Source organism: Mobula hypostoma, chromosome 30, assembly GCF_963921235.1.
Source record: "Mobula hypostoma chromosome 30, sMobHyp1.1, whole genome shotgun sequence".
NCBI lineage: Eukaryota > Metazoa > Chordata > Chondrichthyes > Myliobatiformes > Myliobatidae > Mobula > Mobula hypostoma.
The window spans coordinates 15,227,405-15,251,734 of NC_086126.1; the positions used below are offsets into that span (position 1 = coordinate 15,227,405).

General features: G+C 51.8%; 1 protein-coding gene across 1 annotated transcript in view; it reads right to left on the bottom strand.

Moving 5' to 3' along the window:
- LOC134339760 (pre-mRNA-processing factor 39-like) overlaps positions 1-24,330 on the bottom strand; it is an 81,807-nt gene that overhangs the window by 19,302 nt on the left and 38,175 nt on the right. Inside the window, exons 2-8 of the mRNA XM_063036525.1 lie at positions 20,406-21,385; positions 11,084-11,209; positions 8,556-8,674; positions 6,401-6,568; positions 4,633-4,804; positions 1,458-1,565; positions 393-557 (exon numbers count right to left, since the gene is read on the bottom strand). Of these exons, the coding sequence (XP_062892595.1) occupies positions 393-557; positions 1,458-1,565; positions 4,633-4,804; positions 6,401-6,568; positions 8,556-8,674; positions 11,084-11,209; positions 20,406-21,385 (1,838 nt within the window). The remainder of the gene's footprint in view (positions 1-392; positions 558-1,457; positions 1,566-4,632; positions 4,805-6,400; positions 6,569-8,555; positions 8,675-11,083; positions 11,210-20,405; positions 21,386-24,330) is intronic.

Below are 24,330 nucleotides of genomic sequence, written 5' to 3' on the forward strand. Positions count from 1 at the left end.
TGAGGCTAGACGAGCAGTAGAACGTTCCGGCGCCTCTGCGCCGCGTTAGAAAATAAAAAGACATCATGGTACAGCTTATTGAGAACTGGAGGGGTCACTCACAGTGATAACACGCTTACACATTTCTTCCGCAATCCCTTAACTTCTTTAGTTTGAAGCAACACGAGCAGATAAAACAGCAATGGAATTAAAAGATTATGTTAGAAGTCAAGTCATCAAAGAAAAACGTGAAATTCTTTTGTTGGAACGCTTGCAAACAAAAACAACAAAACACAAATTGAAATAAAAAAAGGTTCAGGAAGCCGCTGGTGGGAGGGGGTGTGGAGACCGGGCAGGACTGCCGGGGTCTGCACCCCCTCCCGAGGGCGAGCTTCTGAGAAAGGGGGGTTCACCTTGATCCAGAAGTCCTCGTACAGAGCACAGGCGATCACGCAGCGCTCGAATAGTACCAGTACTCGCTCGTTGGTGCCACTGGCGATCTCGAAGTCCAGGTAGTCCTTCCAGTTCTTCAGCTGCACCCTTTCCAGGGGCTTGACGTGGAAGTAAGGCCGCTTGATCTGGGGAGAGGGCAGCAAGAGGTGGCAGTGAGCGGGGCAGAGGTTGAGAGATAGGCCTCCGCCCCCTCCCCGCTCCTTCAGCCGCGCAGCGTCTTCACTTTTCTGCAAACCCTTACTCAGCCTACCACCGTGCGTTCATAATGCTCTGAATCGGACCACTGATCTAAGGAAGGACCAGCTAGCGTTGGAGAGCGCCCAGAGCAGTTCCACAAGAATGAAGGCGTAAACAAACTGGAAGCCTGTACCCGATTGCGTTTAGAAGACAGAGAGGAGAATCTCATTGAAACCTATCAAATCTTAAAGGCCCAGATAGTGTGGATGCAGACAGGATGCTTCCTATAGTGGGGGAGTCTCCGACCAGAGGGCACAGCCGTGGAATAGGACGCCTCTTCGGAACAGAGGTGAAGAGGAATTTCTTTTTCCCGCCAGGGGCTGGCAAATCTGCGGAACTTGTTGCCACAGACAGCCGTGGAGGCCAAGTCACTGGGCATATTTAAAGCAGAGGTTGATAGGTTCTTGATTGGTTGAAGGTTGCGGGACGAAGGCGGAAGAACAGGGTCAGGAGGGGTTGATCGAATGGCGGAGCAGACTCAATGGGCCAAATAGCTAAAGAAATTCCTTCTCATCTCTATTCTAAAGGGATGTCCTATACTGGGGCTGTGCCCCCTGGTCCTAGACTCCCCCAGTATTGGAAACAAGCCATCTTTTTTTTACTCAGTACCTATCTGTACCTTTGTAAAGTTGAGATGAGGGGTTAACACCGGGAATTATTTGGGGTGTCGGACACATCGAGAGAGGGGCAGATTCCGTTTGAGTGGCAGGCCAACCTCCCCCTTTCCAGCGCAGTCACCGGAGTGGAGCACGACCCCGCCAAGCAAGGCAGCACAGAGTCACCCTTACCGCCTCTTCGAAGTGCCACCTCTTGCTGACCTCCTCCTCGTTCAGGAGGTACATCTCTTGCCGAGTGGCCTCCAGGTGGGCTCTGATCCTCCCCATCTCCGTGTCGGCCTGGATGGGCGTGGAGGGAAAGGAAGGGGACACAGATCAGCGGTGGGGGGAGGATGAGCATCTCGGTACAGAGCACATTCACGAAACGGGTCCCCACCCCGCACCCCTCTGTACACAACAGCTCACGGCAACACAACCTGGAACACACATAGAATGGCATCATCTTCACAGTGGACCACACACTAAATCTACGCCATCTACTGGGGACAGGAGCAGAGCCCGCCGTGATCCTCTGCTGCTGTAGCCCATCTACTTCAAAGTTCAACGTGGCGTGCGTTCAGAGATGCTCTTCAGCACACCACTGTTGTAACGTGTGGTTGCTTGAGTTTCTGTCGCCTTCCCGTCAGCTTGAACCAGTCTGGCCGTTCTCCTCTGACCTCTCTCATTAACAAGGCGTTTTCACCCACAGAACTGCCACTCACTGGATTTTTTTTTTGGGTTTTCCGCACCATTCTCTGTAAATTCTCCAGACTGTGAAGGGAGGAAGTGGGCAGGGGAAGGGAGAGAAACGCAGCCCTCTCCTGAGAAGTCAATTATGTCACGCCAATCCTTTGACATTGGAGTCAATAGACCAGAACAAGGGTCCCCAACCTTTTTTGCACCGCCGACCGGTTTAATATTGACAATATTCTTGTGGACCGGCCGCTGGGGTGGGGGGGTGGTGTTCAAGTAGGGTTAAACTCACCTCAACGTCTTTTACAGTTAGGGTTGCCAACTTTCTCACTCCCAAATAAGGGACAAAAGTAGCAGTCAAATATGGGACACTTGTGTTTACCCCGAGAAAGACTACCATGACCATGAAGCCTTGCGCGGGCACCTGTGTGGGCATGCGCATACGTGTATGTGCTGATTTTTTCCCCACAAATCGGTTTTGCCTTCATCTTCCCGACTACACTGTACATACATTATTTCTACTTTATATAGGCTGTGTATTTATCATATCATTCCTGCTTTAGCTATATGTTAGTGTTATTTTCGGTTTTATGTGTTATTTGATATGATTTGCTAGGTTATTTTTTGGGTCTGGGAACACTCAAAAATTTTTCCCATATAAAAGAATGGTAATTGTTTCTTCGCTTCACGCCATTTTGGCACGAACGGTTTCATAGGAACGCTCTACCTTAGCGGGGGAAATACGGGACAAGGGCGGTCCTGTATGGGACAAACCAATTTAGCCCAATATACGGGATGTCCCGGCAAATACAGGACAGTTGGCAACCCTATGTTCAAGTTCAACAGGGCGTGACAGGGAATGAGGAAAGGTGCAGCTGACTCGTATCGTTTCCTCGCGGCCCGGTAGCACATGCTTTGCGGCCCGGTGGTTGGGGACCGCTGGACTAGAACTACCCTGTGATTACAGGCGACGTAGGCAGACAATATGGCCTTAGGACGCCTGGCATCGCACGGCCCTTACCGCGTACACGGTTCAGCAAACTGCAGCCCCATCAGTCAGCAAGAGCGACTGTACTTTCTCCCCGTCACCACAGACAAAAATGCAGGCGGAAAGGACGAATATTAGCCGGGGGACTGCTAGCTGAACCCTGGTTAGACCACACTTGGAGTACTGTGCTCAGTTCTGGCCGCTTCATTACAGGCAGGGCGTGGAAGCTTTAGACGGGGCGCAGAGGAGGTTCACCAGGATGCTGCCTGGATTAGAGAGCACGTCTTATGAGGGCAGGTTGAGCGAGCGAGGGCTTTTCTCTCGGGAGCAGAGGAGGACGAGAGGTGACTGATAGAGGAGTGCGAGATGGTAAGAGGCATTGAGAGTGGGGACAGCCAGCAGGGGTTTTTCCTCAGGGCAGAAATTTCTAACGTGAGGGAACATAATTTTAAGCTGACTGGAGGGAAGTTTAGGGGGTGCGTCAAGAGGAAGGTTCTTTTTTAAACACACAGTGGCGGGTGCGTGCAACGCACTGGTAAAGGAAGACATGCTAGGGACGTTTAAAAGATTCTCAGTTAGGCCCATGGATGAAAGGAAAATGGAGGGTGACATGGGAGGGAAGGGTTAGATGCATCGTAAAGGAAGCCAAAAGGTCAGGACAACATTGTGAGCTAGAGGGTCCGTACTGTGTTATGAGTCGTACAGTGTTCTCCTGGTAAACAAATCCATCCACCTCTGGCCCTTGACTGACATATGTTGAAAGATTGGAGTGACTGGGCTTGTATACACTGGAATTTAGAAGGATGAGAGGGGATCTGATTGAAACATATAAGATTATTAAGGGATTGGGCACACTAGAGGCAGGAAACATGTTCCCGATGTTGGGGGAGTCCAGAACCAGAGGCCACAGTTTGAGAATAAGGGGTAGACCATTTAGAACGGAGTTGAGGAAAAACTTTTTCACCCAGAGGGTTGTGGATCTGTGGAATGCTCTGCCTCAGAAGGCAGTGGAGGCCAATTCTCTGGATTCTTTCAAGAAAGAGTTAGATAGAGCTCTTAAAGATAGCGGAGTGAAGGGATGTGGGGAGAAGGCAGGAACAGGGTACTGATTGTGGATGATCACAGTGAATGGTGGTGCTGGCTCGAAGGGCTGAATGGCCTCCTCCTGCACCTATTGTTTATTGTCTTTACCTTTCCTCACCTGCCTATCACTCCCCCTCCCACCCCCCCCCAGTTCCCCTCTTCCTATGCTCCCCATCTGATTCCTTCCTCTCCAGCCCCTTGACGTTTCCCACCTGGTTTCACCGATCACCTTCCAGCTAACCTTCCCCCCCGCCCCCCACCTTTTTTATTCCAGCATCTCCCCCCTCCCTTCTCAGTCCTGAAGAAGAGCCTCGGCCTACAGCGGCGACTGTTTATTCATTCCCAGGGATGCCGACTTCCTCCGGCATTTTGCACGCGTTGCTCAGCGCAGAAACAGGCCCTTTGGCCCATTTAAGCTGCCCACTCCCATCGACTTGCACCAGGACCACAGCCCTCCACATCCCTACCATCCATGGACACATCCAAGCTGCCCTTAAAAACGCTGAGACTGCTGTGCTCTGTATTGGTCCTGGGACCACAGCTGCTGGGGCGGTCGAGCGGTTACCGATGAACTACGGCTTCCGGCGGTACTCGTGAGGTCACCTTCTCTTGGTCTGTGGTGCCAACGCCAGGCGGAGGGTCATCGCCGGGTGGACCCTCGTCCGAATCCCCTTCAGCGGCGGCGAGGCTGGTCACGACCTCTGACCTCAGCCTGAGGAACTCATCAGTGGACAGGATGTCCTTGGGCGAGTAGCTCTGCACGTGCTCCTTGAACCTGCATGAGGGGCAAGAGCTGCGGTTATCGGTCAGCCACCGGCTGGGTGCGGGGTGGGGGCACTGAGGTGACCACGGCGTTCCCCTGCCAAATCCCCCCCTTTACACTTGACCTTCCAGCCCCGTGTCCCAAAGAGCAGAGTGTTCACCATACCTATCCCCACCGCATGTCCGCAGATCCACAGTACCTCAATTCACTCACCCCTGCTCAAAATTTACCACAGCGCGCAAGATGATTTTTTTTTAAAAGATTACTCTGGACAACAAAGATTTTGCTTCCTGAACACTTTTGGGTGATCTTACGGATTTTCGACTGATGATCGTGAAAATCACCATGGGGTTTCCCAGTCACACACCATTTTTTGAAATCAGCTATATTTACAATTTCAATCCATAATTCGAGTCAATTAAAATGTTGCCCACAACGTCAGCTGGGAAGTTTTCTATCTTGTTGAGGGCATGCTTAGACAGGTTTTAGAAAGGCTATAAATTTCCGTGATGGGATTCAATATTTGGGACAGATGCTTCCTAGAATTATAGACGTTAAGATTTTAGGAAGGCAATTTTGTTGATCCACAAATCAAACAGGTCATTAATGACAGGCAATTCGAAGATCTTCTGGTGGGACCGGAGAAAATCACATGGAAGGCATTCAAGGATGTTGTAGCTGGTTGACAGCATGCTTCAAGCACACAACTGTGTCTGTACAGCTGGGTGAGTATGGACAACTATGTGTAGCTGGTTGACAGCATGCTTCAAGCACACAACTGTGTCTGTACAGCTGGGTGAGTATGGACAACTATGTGTAGCTGGTTGACAGCATGCTTCAAGCACACAAACCATGAAGTGCAACATGTCACTAAAAATTCACTTTCTGCATTCCCACTTAAGACTTCTTCCCTGCAAATCTTGGCACTGTCGGCGACGAGCATGGTGAAAGGTTTCACCAGGACATCACAGTCATGGAGAAACGGTATCAGGGCAACTGGAATCCATCAATGCTGGCTGATTATTATTGGACATTTAAGCAAGAAGCCTCAGACACTGAAAATCATCAAGAAACCATTTTTAGCCCAGTTGAATTATTGTAAAGTGTCAGCACTGTTGTGCAATTAAATGCATTATACTCAATAAAAGTTAATTTCTTGTTTCTCCAAATTCCTACATGATACAAGAAGTTCAGCTTCCAGCGGTCTATCATAAACAAAAAGAAAAAATAATTCTGAGGAAGCAACACTTCTGGAAAAGTTTGTTGTCCAGCATCTTTGCCAATTTGGGTACACGTAGTGAAAAGAGGTTTGCCACCCCTACACAAGGGATGATCTCTATCGGGGGAAACCCACGTGCACATCCCATGCACAGAGAACGGCGAAGGCTGGGATCAAACCATTATCGCTGGAGCCGAGAGTCAGCGTCTCTACCCACTACACTCAAAAACCTCTAAAGCTCTCCACCTATCTAGTCTTGACCGAGTTCTCCCAGTATGAACTTACAGAGAACTCCACGAACACACTCTGTGCTGTGATCCACAGCTCAAGTGGAATAGCCTGTTCAGTACGCAACCTCCCTCCCCTCCGGCCCCCCAGCCCTCACTCACTTCTCAAAGTGGTGGCTGTACAGTTGGGTGGGTATGGACAGCAGCCGGTCGTAGATGGCGGTCACAGCCTTCAAGTTCCCCTGCTCCTTCTCCCAGTTCACGTACAGGTCCCAGAGTCGGTCGGAGCGGAAATCCGTGCCGGCTGCAGCCAGCGCCATTTCAAACACGCTGCGTGGGGGGGGGGGGGAGAACAGAAAGCGAGAAGCGCTCGTCAGGCACGACACAGCGGCAGGGAGCAGCGCAGAGCGGGGGCGGTTTAAAGTTCGAAGTAAATTTATTATCAAAGTACGCACACCATTTCGAGATTCATTTCCTCGCAGGGAAAATAATAGAATTTATGGAAAAACCTATAAACAAAAAATGACAACTAATGTGCAGAGAAAAATGATTTTTTCCATTTAGAGATACAGCATGATAACAAGCTCTTTGGCCCACAATGTTCTTCCAACGTTTTAACCTTCTCTAAGATCAATCTAACCCTTCCCTCCCACATCGCCCCTCCATTCTTCTTTCATCCATGCACCCATCTTAAATGTCCCTAATGTATCTGCCTCTCTACCACCCCCGGCAGCTCCACACACCCACCTCTCTCTGTGTGAAAAATTCTGACATCTTCCCCCCCCCACAATACTTTCATGCAATCACCATCAAATTGTGCCCCCTCGTGTTAGCCACTTGCGTCCTGGGGAAGAGTCCCCGGCTGTCCACTCAAACCCTCTTAACGTCCTGTCTGCCTCTGTCGAGTCACTTCTCATCCTCCTTCGCTCCAAAGAGAAAAGACAGGATGCTGCTTAGATTGGAATGGGGTTGAGAGGGATTGCACGATGAAATCGAGGAGCAGACTGGCTCTGCCCCTATGTCTTATGGTCGTACTCTCCAACCCAGGGTAAACCTCCTCTGCACCCTCTCTAGAGCTTCCACATCCTCCCTATAATGAGGGGACCGGAACTGAACACAACATTCCAAGTCTGACCTAACCAGGGCTTTATAAATCTTTAACAAAAGGAAAATCTGCAGAGGCTGGAAATCCGAGCGACACACACAAAACGCTGGGGGAGCCCAGCGGGCCAGGCAGCGTCTGTGGGGGAGAAAGAACAGTCGACATTTCGGGCCAAGACCCTTCGGCAGGACTGGAGAGAGGAAGCTGAGAGTTACAAGGTGGGAGGAGGGGAGAGAGGAACGCGAGGTGATAGGTGAAACCAGGAGGGGGGTGGGACGAAGTAAAGGGTTGGGAAGTTCAGTGGTGAAAGAGACAGAAGGCCATGGAAGAAAGAAAAAGGGGGGGGGGGAGCACCAGAGTTGATGAATGGGCAAGGAGATAACATGAGAGAGGTGAAGGGGGATAGGGGGGAATTACCGGAGGTTTGAAAAATCAATGTGTATGCCATCAGGTTAAAGGCTACCCAAACGGAATATAAGGTGTCGCTCCTCCAACCTGAGTGTGGCCTCATCACGACAGTGGAGGAGGCCATGGGTGGACATATCGGAATGGGAATGGGAAGCGGAATTAAAATGGGTGGCCACCGGGAGATCCCGTTTGTTCTGGCAGACAGAGCGCGGATGCTCGGCGAAGCGGTCTCCCAATCTACGTCGGGTCGTACCGATATACAGGAGGGCGCGCCGGGAGCACCGGACACAGTGTATGACCCCAACAGACTTGCAGGTGACGTGTCGCCTCACCTGGAAGCCCTGAATGGTGGCGAGGGAGGCGTAAGGGACTCGCTCCGCTTGCAAGGGTAAGTGCCAGGAGGGAGAACGGTGGGGAAGGATGAATGGACAAGGCAATCGCGTAGCGAAAGGAGGAAGGGAGGGGGTGGGGGAAGATGTGCTTGGTGGTGGGATGGCAGAAGTCTCGGAGAATTATGTGCTGGACGCGGAGGGAAGCTGCTGGGGTGGTAGGTGAGGTAGGTGGCTGCATGGATGGGCTGATAGGCCTGTTCCATTTTCGTTCGTGTTTTCTTTTTTTAACTGGGGGGGGTGGGGATTAGGGGGCTGATTATCATGCTGCCTTTCTTGGTTTCACGGCTACCCAGAGTAGGAGAATTTTGAGTTGTATACTTTGATAATAAACGAACCTTCGAGTTTCCGGGACAGAAGATGGCCTCCCAGCCTCCTACCACCACCCTCCCCTCCCTCCACAACCCCACTCGCTTACCTGCGGAGCTTCACCGAGGTATCGGGGCTCGTGGGCTCGAGGATTTCTTGCAGAAATGTGATGTAGTGGACCCACAGGTCCACGCTGAGTGGGATGGACTGCAACCCCCGCTGGTAAACCTGCGCCAGGAGAGCAGCAGAACAGTAACACAAGAGATTCTGCGGATGCTGGAATTCCAGAGCAACGCCACGCAACGCGCACGCGCGCACACACACACGCACACAAAACGCAGGAGGAACTCAGCGGGTCAGGCAGCATCTATGAAAGGGAATAAACGTTTCAGGCCGAGACCCTTCACCAGGTGAGACCACCAGACGGGAAACTTGGAACTAAAGCTCGCTAGAGGGAGTTACGTTCAATGTTTTAATATTAATAACAGACAGACTAAGAGAACATAGAACAGTTCAGGCCCTTGGGCCCACGATGTTTGTGCTGACCCGTTAACCGACTCCAAGATCAATCTAACCCTTCCCTACGGACTCCTCCATTTTTCTATCACCCATGTGCGTATCTAAGAGTCTTTTAAGCACCCTTAATGTATCTGCTTCCTCCAAGAGGACCACAACCTCGCCATAGGGTTTGGAGGCTCGCCTGCCTCAGCGACCCGGAGAGCTCTGCTGGCTGGAGTCAGGGCTTTGTGCTTTGGGTCACCCGTGCCAAACAGGTCAAAGGGGAGAGGTCAGACTAAGAGTGGCCCACCGGTCCTCCAGGTACGGGGCTAACAACCCTGACCGGTCAGACAAAACTGTTACGGAAACGGCAATGAGGAACCCTTCTACATCTGAGTGTGACAGTATTCCTGAGTCTCCACCCGGGACTTCTGTGACTGACAGGAGTGAAAACCAAGAGGAAGCTCCTGACACGAGGAGGGAAGCCCTGAACCCCGCCAGAGATGGAGGACCTTCATCACTGCCCGAAACGCCAGCGGCGTAACGGACAGTAGAGTGATCTGGCAATGGACTCAGCTCTACCTATAAACCCTTTCCCCAGAACCCTTAATTCCCCCGCTATGGAAAAACCCTTCTGTGTCTTCAATCTATCTGGACTCCACTGCTTCCCCGGGCAGAGAACTCCACAGATTCACTCCTCTCTGGGAAAAGCAGTCCCTCTTCATCTCCTACGGGACAGAAGCCGAGCGATATCGGTGACAACGGGGCTTCGCTTCCAGGTGACTGCAGTTCCTCCACGGCCCGGGACTTGCATGTCTGGCGGTCGTGAAAGCCAAGGGGAAGCTGCTGAACCGAGGGAGGAAGCCGTGAGCGCCGCCAGAGATGCAGGACCATCGCGGCGCAACGGGCAAAAGAAGAGTGAATCCGCTTCTACCACCATCTCTGTGCTCTGGGAAGAGCAAGGAAGTTCAAAGCTGGAATTCAGACGGATGAGAGGAGATCTTACAGCATCATATAATATTATAAAAGGGATAAATAAGATAGAGGCACTAAAGTTGTTTCCACTGGTAGGTGAGACTAGAACTGAGGGACATGGCCTCAAGATTCGGGGGAGTAGATTTAGGACGGAGATAAGGAGGAACTGCTTTTCCCAGAGAGTGATGAATCTGTGGAATTCTCTGCCCAATGAAGCAGTGGAGGCTGCCTCAGTAAATATATTGAAGACAAGGATGGATAGATTTTTGCACAGTAGGGGAATTAAGGGTTATGGGGAGGTGGAGATGCATCTGTGGCCAGATCAGCCATGATCTTATTGAATGGCAGAGCAGGCTCGACGGGCCAGATGGCCGACTCCTGCTCCCGTTTCTTTTGTTCTTCTCGACCCTATTATCAGCCCACACTGCATTTTCTCCAATCCCAACACAACATTCGATATTCTGTTGCTTTCCCTCATACTGTCACGATACCCCAACGCGATGGCTGGCACGGTAGTGTAGCGGTTAGCACAGTGACTTACAGTACAGGCGACCCGGGTTCAATTCCCGCCGCTGCCCGTAACGGGTTTGCATGCTCTCCCCCTGTGACCGCGTGGGTCTCCCCCTACAGTCCAAAGACCTGCCGGTTGGTTGGTTAACTGATCACTAAATTGTCCCATGATTAGGCGAGGGTTAAACTGTGGGGATTGTCCAGCAGCAATCCGCGCTGTTTCTCAATAAATCCATGAAAAAACTTTATCTCTCTATAGGTACATGTGTCAATAATGAACCAATTCATCTCCTTTATTGCATCTGACCCACTCCTACTCCCTCAGGAAGTTTAAAAACTAACTTTTCTTCTTAACGGCTTTTCCTAGCTCTGACGAAGAGTCTCTGATCTGAAATTTTTGATTCTTTTACCGGCTGACTCGCTGAACACTTCCAGCATTTTGCGCTTTGATCTTGGCTTGCTAACACACTTCGGAAGCGGCAAGTGCCCTTCGGCCGAATAGGCTGGCCGTTCCGCTACGGCTAATCGGCGGCGCGCCCCGGGAGAGCGCAAAGTCCAATTCACTTAATCACGCGGATATCCTCACCGGGGCGATCGGTCATCCGGGTTAAAAAAAAAAGCAGCCGAGAAAGAAGGGCCAGCATCAGTTCTCACCTCCTCCGCCTCTTTGGTGAACCCCAGTCTCTTCTCAATATCGGCGTACTTCTTCCAGTAGCCGTAACAGTAAGGGTAGCGAGTGAAGAACGAGTCGAACGCCCTCCGGACGGCCCAAATGTGATTCTGAAGGGAAGGAAGCACACGGCACAGGCGTTAGACTGGCCCGAGGAGTGCACATCGCCCGTGCCGGCCAAGAGGCCCATTGTCAGTAGACAGGAAGCAGCTCCCCCACACCCCACCCCGCAGGGTCAAAATGTCCAACAGCATTTAGGGCGAGTGGGGGGCAAGTTCAAAGGGGATGGGAGGGGCGTTTGTTTCTCTTTATGCAGAGGGTGACGGGTGACAGGAGCGTGCTGCCCAGGGTGGTGGTGGAGGCAGGTAAACTCGGGACTTTCAAGAGGCGTTCAGATAGGCACATCAATGTGAAGGAAATTGGACATTGTGTCGGCAGAAGGGATTAGATTAGCTGGCCATTTTACTGCTGATTTAACTGGTCTGGAACAACACGGTGGGCCAAAGGACCTGACCGTGTGTTGTCCTACTCCCCGGACTAAGCTCGTCCCATTTGGCTCAGTTTGGCCCACCTCCAATCCAAGTGCCTTTCGTGACTGCACCCACCTCGACAGTTCCTCCGGCAGCTCGTTCCACTCCCGATGTGAAGGTTGCTGCCCCAGACCCCTTTTCAACTAACTCATTGGGATACGGCGCAGGATAGGCCCTTCCGGAATCTCGAGCCGCCCCGCCCAGCTACTCCCTGGATTTACCCCGAACCTAATCGCGGGGCAATTAGGCTACCAACCGGTGCGTCTTCAGACTGGGAGCACCCGGATGAAACCCATGCACTCCACGGGGCGGCACGGTGAGCACAGAGCTTTACAGTACCGCCGGCCCGGGTTCAATTCCTGCTGCTGCCGGTAAAAGAGTTACACGTTCTCCCCCACCCCCATGACAGGCGAGTCTCCCCCCACGGGGGAATTGGTCAGCGTAACTTGTCCCATGGTTAGGCTGGGGTTAAACCGCGGGGGGGGGGCTGCTGGGCAACGCAGCTTGACGGGCCAGGGGGGCCTATTCTGTGTTTTATCCCATCGGGCACGAGGTGCAGAAGCCTGGTGTCCCACACCACCAGGTTCGGGAACAGCGACTTCCCTTCAACCTTCGAGTTGATTTTTTAATAGATATTTCGATACACCACGGAATAGGCCCTTTCAGCCCTTCAAACCATCCCCGATCTGGCACGAAACTAAACACCGGACAATTTACAACAACCCATTGACCTACCAACTGGTGTATCTTCAGACCGTGGGGGGAACTCGGAGAAAACTGGCCCATTCCGTGGGCCTCCTTACAGACGACTTTGGAACTGTACTCCGACGCTAACCGCCACGGTGTCTTTCTCCCTCGCCTACGCCCTCCAGCCCTTGAATCCCTTTCCTGGGGAGAAAAGGCCACGTGCGCTCACCCGATCTGTGCCCCTCGAGGTTTTGTACGCCTCTATAGGGTCACCCCTCGGCCGGCTACACTCCAAAGGCTCAAAACCAGGTTTACTATCACTGACACAGGCAATTCTGCAGATGCTGGAAATTCAAGCAACGCACATCAAAGTTGCTGGTGAACGCAGCAGGTCAGGCAGCATCTCGAGGAAGAGGTACAGCCGACGTTTCGGGCCGAGACCCTTCGTCAGGACTAACTGAAGGAAAAGCTAGTAAGAGATTTGAAAGTGGGATCTCCCCCTCCCCCTCTCAAATCTCTTACTAGCTCTTCCTTCAGTTAGTCCTGACGAAGGGTCTCGGCCCGAAACGTCGACTGTACCTCTTCCTAGAGATGCTGCCTGGCCTGCTGCGTTCACCAGCAACTTTGATGTGTGTTACTATCACTGACACAGGCAATTTGTTGTTTCGTGGATGCGTTACAGTGTAAGGCAAAGAAATTATTGAAAATTAGGATTATAAATGAATTATGGTTGCAAAAGAGGAACAGTGAGGTAGTGTTTATGGGTTCACGGACTGTTCAGAAATCTGCTGACAGCAGGGAAGAAGCTGTTCCTAAATGCATAAAACTGCAGATTCAGAACCAAGTTTATTATAAGGCCATAAGAGGTAGGAGCAGAATTAGGCCTTTTGACCCAACAAGTCTGCTCCGCCATTTCATCATTTTCCCTGTCAGCCCCAATCTCCTGCCTTCATGCCCTGACTGATCACGAGTCCATCAACCTTAACGACTTGGCCTCCATCACCGCGTGGGGCAATGAATTCCACAGATTCACCACCCTCTAGCTAAAAAGATTCCTTCTGATCTCCATTCTGAAAGGGACGTCCCTCTATTCTGAGGACGTGCCCTCTGGTCACCATAGAAAACACCCCCTTCACATCCACTCTATCACGGTCTTTCACTATTCGCTAGGTTTCAATGAGGTCACCCCTCGTTCTTCTGAATTCCAGTGAATACCGGCCCAGAGCCATCAAACGCTTTTCAAATGACAAGATTCTTACTGCTATGCTGTAGGCATTTCATTTTTGCAGTTCTGTAAGAGCGGTCTGTTCTGCTTTCAGCATGTTTGGGTTTGAGCTAAAGATAAGGGGCTTTGTTGTCCAGCTTAGGAACGTTGGGTCAGCCAGTCAGGATGGTGAAGTTTCTAGAGAACGCTGGTCAGAGAGGTTTTGGAGACAGACGCCGGTGTGGGTCCAGGTCTTTTTGGCAGGAGCTGGGACAAGACGGGAGGGAAGATGGCTGAGGATGCCGTTCCCATTGCACAAGGTACTTTGTGTGAATCACTGGCTTCAAAGAAGAAGGACCAATACTCCCGTGGGGGAGGCTGCGTGGATTTCGAGCGACGTTCGGAAGGTTGTTTGTGCGTTCACGCAGACCAGCGCGAGGGTTAACAACAACTGCAAGATGAGCTCCAACTTACGAGCACGTTTGGACTGGGTTAACCGTAATGGGCTCTTTTTATTTATTTCTTTTCCTACTAACTGTTTGATAAAGCTGAAATTTGTAAAAACACTTCCTTTATAATTGTATGCAGTGTACCATCTGTAGTTCTTGCCGACAGGTAATTGCAAGCAGGCAGCACTTACATAGTATTCGCTCAGATCAGGGTGCAGGCGATTGAAACATCCCAGCTCTCCCGGCCTGGTGGGACCCAAGTCGTATCGACCCCAGGCGTACAGAGTTCGGGGAGGGTGGTCTTTTCACCGCTGTGTCCACTGGCTTGTTAGCGAGGGGCTAACCAGCCATGTTTCTAGAGACACCCGGTAAAAAGGGGTTTCACTAGCATGGTTGGGTGGAGGTGGTGACAGCTTTGATGTTTCTATCTCTCATTCTATGGGGTTTCCTGTTTCGTGGCTGTCTGTGCAGCGTAAGAATTTCAGGTTGTAGACTGTACACGTTCTCTGGTATTAGACGAACCTTTGAAGGTTCCCACGTGGTGGGCAGGCAGATGCATTAGGGAGGGGTAAACTGGACCGATATTGCTGAACACGTTATAGCACGTAAGCAACGCTCTAAGGGGGGCGTGACACAGCGCGACCACTTTGCAGTGCCAGCGATCGCCGGTCGGGGTTTGGCTGCTGCCATCATCTGTCAGGAGTCTGCACACTCTCCCCATGACCCCGCGGGTTTCCTCCGGGTGCTCCGGTCCCGCCCCCCCCCGCCACGGCCCAAAGACGCACGGGTTAGCGTCGGTAAGCTGCGGGCATGCGATGTTACCACCGGAAGCGGGGCGAGGCTTGCGGGCCCGCCCCCAGCACAACCCTGGCTGACTTGGTTTGGCGCACTTCACTGTAGGTACAAGTGACAAGCCCTCCAGGAGCACCTCAACCTCGCTGTGGGGCTTGGAGGCTCGCCTGCCTCAGTGACCCGGAGACCTACGCTGGCCGGAGCCGGGGCTATATTCTCTGGCTCTTGGTAGGGTCACCCCGGCCAAACAGGTCAGAGGGTAGAGGCCAGAGTAAGAGTGGTCCACTGGTCCTCCAGGTTCGGGGGTTCAGCTCAGGGCTAACAACCCCGACTGGGAAATAAAAGTTATGGAAACAGCAATGAAGAATCGTTCTACATCTGGATGGTCAGAGACTGAGGACCCCCACTGCTGCCCCAAACGCCAGCGGCGGAACGGGAGGTTTAAAAAAAAAGGCGCATGACAAATAAAGAGAATCTTTAAAACATTTAATCTCTGTTGGAATACTTGCTGGTGGCGTTATCCGGGGGAAGGTGTGGCAAGTAGCCCGGAGCTTGTGGGCAAAAACAGAGGACATGGTGACACCAGAGGTGGAAACTTTTGCAATCTAGAGTGAATAACAAACCGCTGGAGGAGTTTGCTGGACCAGGCAGTGCCCGTGGGGGCAGATAGATGGTCAACGTTTCAGGTTGGGGCCCTGCCACCGATTGGGTTTTCACTTATCTCCATCCCACCTCTGTCTCTACCCCTGACGTCGGCGCCGGAGCGTGTGACACTTGAGGGCTGCCCCCTCCCCCGGTACACTCTCGAGCGCGTTGGTTGTTAATCCCTGGTGCCAGAAACTACTGCACAGAGTCTTGTCATCTTCAGAAGTTTTCTGATGACTCTGCCATAGTTGGATGCATCAGCAAGGGAGATGAGGCTGAGTACAGGGCTACGGTAGGAAACTTTGTCACATGGTGTGAGCAGAATTATCTGCAGCTTAATGTGAAAAAGACTAAGGAGCTGGTGGTGGACCTGAGGAGAGCTAAGGTACCGGTGACCCCTGTTTCCATCCAGGGGGTCAGTGTGGACATGGTGGAGGATTACAAATACCTGGGGATACAAATTGACAATAAACTGGACTGGTCAAAGAACACTGAGGCTGTCTACAAGAAGGGTCAGAGCCGCCTCTATTTCCTGAGGAGACTGAGGTCCTTTAACATCTGCCGGACGATGCTGAGGATGTTCTACGAGTCTGTGGTGGCCAGTGCAATTGTGTTTGCTGTTGTGTGCTGGGTACAGCAGGCTGAGGGTAGCAGACACCAACAGAATCAACAAACTCATTCGTAAGGCCAGTGATGTTGTGGGGATGGAACTGGACTCTCTGACGGTGGTGTCTGAAAAGAGGATGCTGTCTAAGTTGCATGCCATCTTGGACAATGTCTCCCATCCACTACATAATGTACTGGGTGGGCACAGGAGTACATTCAGCCAGAGACTCATTCCACCGAGATGCAACACAGAGCATCATAAGAAGTCATTCCTGCCTGTGGCCATCAAACTTTACAACTCCTCCCTTGGAGGGTCAGACACCCTGAGCCAATAGGCTGGTCCTGGACTTATTCCCTGGAATAATTTAGATATTACTATTTAACTATTTATGGTTTTATTACTATTTATTATTTATGGTGCAACTGTACCGAAAACCAATTTCCCCGAGGATCAATAAAGTATGATTATGACTATTCTATATTTCTGCATGAATACAACCTAAAATGTGATCAGATCTTCATGCAAATCCTAAAACTAGACAAAGAGAACCCAATTAAGTAAATAACAGACAATAGGTGCAGGAGTAGGCCATTCAGCCCTTCGAGCCAGCACCGCCATTCACTGTGATCATGGCTGATCATCCACAATCAGTACCCTTTTCCTGCCTTCTCCCCATATCTCTTCACTCTGCTATCTTTAAGAGCTCTATCTAACTCTTTCTTGAAAGAATCCAGAGAATTGGTCTCCACTGCCTTCTGAGGCAGAGCATTCCACAGATCCACAACCCTCTGTGTGAAAAAGTTTTTCCTCAACTTCGTTCTAAATTGTCTACCCCTTATTCGTAAACTGTGGCCTCTGGTTCTGGACTCCCCCAACATCGGGAACATGCTTCCTGCCTCCAGCGTGTCCAATCCCTTAATAATCTTATATGTTTCAATCAGATCCCCTCTCATCCTTCTAAATTCCAGTGTATACAACCCCAGTCGCTCCAATCTTTCAACATATATAACACAAAAAACATCATACTTGCTCATTTATTTATTGCGAAAAATGATTCGATATTACATACATTTGTTGGACAAAGTATGTGAACCTCTGGGGTGATGCCTTCGACAAAAGCTATTTGGAGGTCAGGTATTCCAATCAATGAGATGGGATTGGAGGTGTGGGTTGTAGAGGTGCCCTGCCCTATAAGGACACACAAAGCCAGGATACTGACAGAGCCTGCTCTTCTCAAGATTAAGATCTGTTGATGTGCACCATACCTTGATCAAAACAACTTTCAGAGGACCTTAGAAGTAAAATTGTAGAGATGTGTGAAGCAGGAAAAGGCTACAAAAGCATTTCCAAAGACCTGAATGTTCGTTAGTCCACAGTATGAGGAATGATCTACAAATGGGGGAATGCTCTCCCTCGGAATAGGCATCCTGCAAAGGTCACAACGAGAGCACAATGAGCAATGCTGTAGGAGATGAAAAAGAACCCAAGGGTAACAGCAAAAGACCTGCGGACGTCTCTCAAATTTGCTGAAGTCTCTGTTCACGTGCCCACTATAAGAAAAACACCGAACAGGAATGGTAACACATCAAAGTTGCTGGTGAACGCAGCAGGCCAGGCAGCATCTCTAGGAAGAGGTACAGTCGACGTTTCAGGCCGAGACCCTTCGTCAGCACTAACTGAAGGAAGAGTTAGTAAGAGATTTGAAAGTGGGAGGGGGAGGGGGAGATCCAAAATGATAGGAGAAGACAGGAGGGGGAGAGATGGAGCCAAGAGCTGGACAGGTGATTGGCAAAAGGGATACGAGAGGATCATGGGACAGGAGGTCCGGGAAGAAAGACGGGGGGGGTGGAACCCAGAGGATGGGCAAGGGGTATATTCAGAGGGACAGAGGGAGAAAAAGGAGAGTGAGAGAAAGAATGTGTGTATAAAAATAAATAACAGATGGGGTACGAAGGGGAGGTGGGGCATTAGCGGAAGTTAGAGAAGTCGATGTTCATGCCATCAGGTTGGAGGCTACCCAGACGGAATATAAGGTGTTGTTCCTCCAACCTCAGTGTGGCTTCATCTTTACAGTAGAGGAGGCCGTGGATAGACATGTCAGAATGGGAATGGGATGTGAAATTAAAATGTGCGGCCACTGGGAGATCCTGCTTTCTCTGGCGGACATAGAACACGAAGGACACCATGGAGGAAGCCACTGCTCTCCAAAACAAAACATTACTGCAAGTCTCAAGTTTGCAAAACCACCTGGATGTTCTACAACCCTTCTGGGACAATGCTCTGTGAACAGACGAAACAAAAGTTGAACTTTTTTTTTTGGCAGAAATGCACATTGCTATGCTTGGAGGGGAAAGGGCACTGCACACCAACACCAAAACCTCATCCCAGCTGTGAAGCATGGTGGAAGAGCACCGTGGTTTGGGGCTGCTTTGCTTCAGGGCCTGGAGAGCATTGAGGGAGCAATGAATTCAAAATTGCATCAAGACATTTTACGGGAGAATGCCAGGGTAGCAGTCCGTCACTGAAGCCTAATAGAAATTGGATAATGCAACAAGACAATGACTGGAAATGATTGAAAATCACTAACAGAATGGTTTAGAAAGAAGAACATTCATGTTTTGGAATGGCCGAGTCAAAGTCCTGACCTTAGTACTCCGGACATGTTGTGGAAGGATCTGAATCATGCAGTTCGTACAAGGAAGCCCACCAACATCCCAGTGTTGAAGCAGTTTTGTAAGGAGGAAAGGACTAAAATTCCTCCACCCATGTGCAGGACTGACCAACAGCTACCAGAAACATTTGGTTGAAGTTATTGCTGTACAAGAGGACCACACCAGTTACTGACAACAAAGGTTCATATACTTTTTCCAACAAATACATGTAATATTGGATCAATTTTCTCAATAAACAAGCGTAACATTTTTCTGTGTTCGGGGTTTAAGTAATTGGGTTCTTCTTTATCCAGTTTTAGGACTTGCGTGAAGATCTGATCACATTTTAGGTCATATTTATGCAGAAATATAGAGAAAATTCTACAAACTTTCTGGCACCACGCTGTATGTTTGAATCTTGACCCTCACCTCTCCTAACTCTATCTGTCCATCATCTCTGCGTTCTACCCATCACCTGCAGCACTACTCCTTTTGCGTTGGAGGAGGTTGAGAGGCGATTTGAGATTAGACGACAAGAGGCACAGATCGAGTGGACAGTCAGAGAGCTTTTCCCAGGAGCTTAGAAGGACGATGGCGCCAAAAGCTGATTCCTTTGCTTGCATCTTGCTCCATTTCTATCTTTGATATCTCTTTCTCCGTTTCAAGGTTCTTTTGAAGACCCTGGCCTGGAGTTACACGCTGGCTTTGGTTCTTTGCGGGAATGGGACCCGCTCTCGGGGCCTCGCGACCGGCAGCTTTTCGACACGCCAAGGACCTTGGCATATGCTAGCGCGCCTTCAGGGTGCTGGGTTTTCGTGGCTCTGGAGGTGGGTGGACGCGAGGCCAGTGCCACCCCCTGATGCGTAGTGGGAGATGGAAGATTGTAAGCAGCCAGCGGGCTGCCGGCTGTGTGCCCAGAGACCCGAGTTCATTGGGCACAGAGCTCGGAAAAAGCGACGCAACAGACTTTCAACACTGTAAATCAGCGAGTTGTTTGTTATATCTCTCCTCTCGCTGTGAAACAGAGACACCGCTTTTTCCCTTATTAGGGAGAGAGGGAACTTGTTGGATGTCGGGTGAACGAGTCTTTGGGGTACTGCAAATCTATGTCTTTATTGACGCTTGAGTGCACCGGGAAGGGGGCTGATGCTTTCTTGCTGGTGGGGAAGGGCGGGATTGTCGCTTTGCTGCTGCTGGTGAATGGGAGGGGGAGCTGGGGGTCTTTGGGGTTCTAACGTTCAACTGTCACTCATTCTTTGGGGGCACTCCTCTGTTTTTGTGGATGTTTGTGAATAAAAAGAATTTCAGGATGTATATTGTATACATTTCTCTGACATTAAATGTACCCGTTGAAATGGGCAATTTGAGAGGTAGTTTTTTTTTTACATAGTGTTCGATGGGTGCATGCAATACACAGCTGGGAGCGATGTTACAGGCAGATACGTTCCAGACGTTTAAGAGATTTTCAGAGAGGCGTGTGGATAAAAGAGGAATAGAGGGGTACGGGTAAGGGAAGGGTTAGGGTTGGTCTGGGAGTGGGTTACAAGGTTGGCACAACATTGTGGGCCAAAGGGCCTGTTCTGTGCTGTGATATTCTAAATTTCAGACCAACACCTTTCGTCGGGATGCTACGGAATGTATGAATGCGTTGCGGCCACAGAGGAAGCGCAGGGAAACAGAATGCAACGCAGGGGCAAAGGAGGACACAGAAGACGATTGACAAATGACACCAGCGACTTACCTCCTGCTCCACGTACTGCAGCACGTACGTCCAGCCCGTGAAGTCGTACGGGTTGTCCTCCACCATCTTCCAGTACTTCTCGAAGTCGGCCGGGTAGGGTGGGATGCCGTCGTCGGACTCCACCGCCTCGTAGTCGCCGCCGCCCGGCTGGTAGTGCGCCAGCCCGTCGGCGTAGCTGGCGCCATCGGGGTCCGCCGCCAGCTCCGGCCCGTCGGCAAAGTGGGCGCCCGCTGCCTGCCCATCGGGCAGCGGCGGGTCAAAAGGGCCGGTGGACAAGTTGGCCACGGCGCCCCACAGAGCAGGGGACACCGCCGCAGAATCTCCCACGCCGGGCACGTCCGTGTCCACTTCTACTTCCATCGCAGCGCCCTGGCGGTACGCTTGAGCTGGGCCCTGCGCTGTGATCAGACCAGTAGCAGGGTCGGGGTGTCCGTGATGGACAGCAGTCAACTCTTCGTCAGCCCCACTGCCGTTGCACGGGCCAGGACTCTGGCCCCCTGGGACCCCGCCAGTCAGGTCAGAACTCTCCCCTGCTGGCTCTGTGGCACTGCCCCCTACACAAGGGCCAAGGCCATTCTCCCCCGGCTCCTGAAAGTCACGGAGGCGGGCATCTCCGGCTACTGGCTCACCGAATTCCCGACCGCCCAGCCCGCCGTCCGCCGAGGCCTCGCCATTGGTTGGGCCAGGACCGCTGGCTGCCGCCGCCTCGGTGCCCCGCGCGTCACTGGCATCGGCGGGCGAGCCCTCGCCAGTCCCTCCACCGCCCGCTACTCCCCCTGCCGTCTCGGCACTGCCCAGGCAGGGGACGCGGGCCTTGGAGTCCTCGAGCGCGCTCGCTCCGTGAGGGGCACGAGAGCCAGCCGTCTCGACGTTTGGAGTCCGGGCGTCCGGGTCAGCAAGGGAGCCCGTGGTCAGGGTGTGCGAGATGAAAGGACGATTCCCGTTCAGGCTTTCCTTGTTCAGCAGTCGCTGTTCAGCGTCTGTGAATAAAAGACAGGTCAGTTAGGTCACGCATATCAGGTGCATTGTGTTGGCGCATGGCCAAGTGGTTAGGGCTTTCGTCTAGTGATTTGAAGGTCGCTAGTTTGAGCCTTGTCTGAACTTAATCACACATTGCTCTGTGACGACACCGGTGCCAAGCCGTATGGGTCCTAGTGCCCTTCCTTTAGACAACATCGGTGTCGTGGAGAGGGGAGACTTGCAGCATGGGTAACTGCTGGTCTTCCATACAACCTTGCCCAGGCCTTGGAAACCTTCCAAGGCGCAAATCCACAGTCTCACGAGACTAACGGATGCCGATATAGAATTAGGTGTATGTGGTGTCCAGGGAGGGGTTAGCATCCCTGGCGAAGGGGGTTTGTCGTGTCCCTCACTCACCTTTGACCCCCGCCGCCCTCACCAGTGGCTCCCAGTAGCTGTCTGCACGCGACAGCGGCCGCAGCCCGGTACACAGCTCCGACAGGCCAGCTAAACCAGGCCAGGGTAGCCGGGGGTGGCGGGGCCTCGTACCCCGGCGAGATGGGGACAGGTCTGCCCGGGCGTGCGAGAGCAGCTCTGGCTGACAGGGTGAACCAGATCCAACGGCCGGGGAAGGCGGTCCTGCAGGAGGGGCGCACGGCTGGGCCCGGTTTGCGGAGCTCGTTGGGAATTGCGAGGTCGAGGGAGGGGAACTGCCCCCCGCCCCGGTGCCGGACTGGCCGGTTTCATGGGCTTGTCCACCTATCAGCTAACGTCCCACCTGCCAGTTCCGTGCGTGCCAGCGTGCCCACTGCTTCCGGGGGAACATGGGTCAAACTGACCCATTGGGCTGCAGCGGGCGCGTTCGCGCGCACAGGATCGGCGGGAAAAACGTGACAGACCGATAAACAATCACCCGGTGGATAGGACACCCCCTTCTTCCATGGTCCACTGTCCCCTCCTATCAGATTCCTTCTTCTTCAGCCCTTTACCTCTTCCACCAATCACCTCCCAGCTTCTTGATTCGTACCCCCCCGCCACCTCAAATCACCTGTCAGCTTCTTACTCCCCCCCACCACCCACCCACCTTCTCCCCTTTGCCCCGCCAGCTCCTTCCCCGTCCCCTCTCCCCACCTTCTTGTCATCTGCCCCCTTGCCAGTCCTGAGAAAGGGTCTCCGACTGTCCACTCCTCCCCACAGATGCTGCCTGACCTGCATGTCGTGCGCTGACCTACGGGGGGAGGAAGCCATTAAGCCAAACAGGGCGCAGAAAAGATTCACGAGTGCATTGCCGGGGCTGGAGGGTCCGGTTTGCGAGGGGAGACCAGGCAAGGCTGGGGCCATTTTCCCGGAGGGTCAAGAATTCAGAACTGAAGAAACGGGAGCAGGAGTTGGCCATCTGGCCCGTCGAGCCTGCTCTCCATTCAATAAGATCATGGCTGATCTGACCACGGACTCATCTCCACCTACCTGCCCTTTCCCCACAACCCTTAATTCCCCTACTATGCAAACATCTATCCAACCTTGTCTTCAATATATTTACTGAGGTAGCCTCCTCTGCTTCATTGGGCAGAGAATTCCACAGATTCACCACCCTCTGGGAAAAGCAGTTCCTCCTCATCTCCATCCTAAATCTACTCCTCCGAATCTTAGAAACAGAGAAAACCTACAGCACAATACAGGCCCTTCGGCGCACAGAGCTGTGCTGAACATGTTTCTACCTTAGAAATGACTAGGCTTACCCACAGCCCTCTATTTTTCTAAGCTCCATGTACCTGTCCAAAAGTCTCTTAAAAGACCCTTTCGTATCCGCCTCCACCACCGTCGCCGGCAGCCCATTCCACACACTCACCACTCTCTGTGTAAAAAACTTACCCCTGACATCTCCTCTGTACCTACTCCCCAGCACCTTAAACCTGTGCCCTCTTGTGGCAGCCATTTCAGCCCTGGGAAAAAGCCTCTGACTATCCACACGATCAATGCCTCTCATCATCTTGTACACCTCTATCAGGTCACCTCTCATCCCCCGTCGCTCCAAGGAGAGAAGGCTGAGTTCACTCAAACTATTCTCATAAGGCATGCTCCCCAATCCAGGCAACATCCTTGTAAATCTCCTCTGCACCCTTTCTATGGTTTCCACATCCTTCCTGTAGTGAGGCGACCAGAACTGAGCACAGTACTCCAAGTGGGGTCTGACCAGGGTCCTATATAGCTGCAACATTACCTCTCGGCTCTGAAATTCAATCCCACGATTGATGAAGGCCAATGCACCGTATGCCTTCTTAACCACAGAGTCAACCTGCGCAGCAGCTTTGAGCGTCCTATGGACTCAGACCCCAAGATCCCTCTGATCCTCCACACTGCCAAGAGTCTTACCACTAATACTATATTCTGCCATCATATTTGACCTACCAAAATGAACCACTTTACACTTATTTGGGTTGAACTCCATCTGCCACTTCTCAGCCCAGTTTTGCATCCTATCAATGTCCCGCTGTAACCTCTGACAGCCCCCCATACTATCCACAACACCTCACACCTCCAACCTTTGTGTCATCAGCAAACTTACTAACCCATCCCTCCACTTCTTCATCCAGGTCACTAATAAAAATCACGAAGAGTAGGGGTCCCAGGACAGACCCCTGAGGTACACCACTGGTCACCGACCTCCATGCAGAATATGACCCATCTACAGCCACTCTTTGCCTTCTGTGGGCAAGCCAGATCTGGATCCAGTTCTCGAGGCTATGTCCCCTACCTCTAGTCCAACCTACCAGTGGAAACAACTTTCCTGCCTCTATCTTACCTATCCCTTTCATAATTTTATGTTTCTATAATTTGAGAGGCAATCTTATAGAGGTGTGAAGGGCAGGTAGTCACAGGCTTTCTCCTGAGGGAAGGCGTATCTACAACGAGACGGCATAGTTTTAAGGTGAGAGGTTACATTTTCCATTCAGAGGGGAGTGGA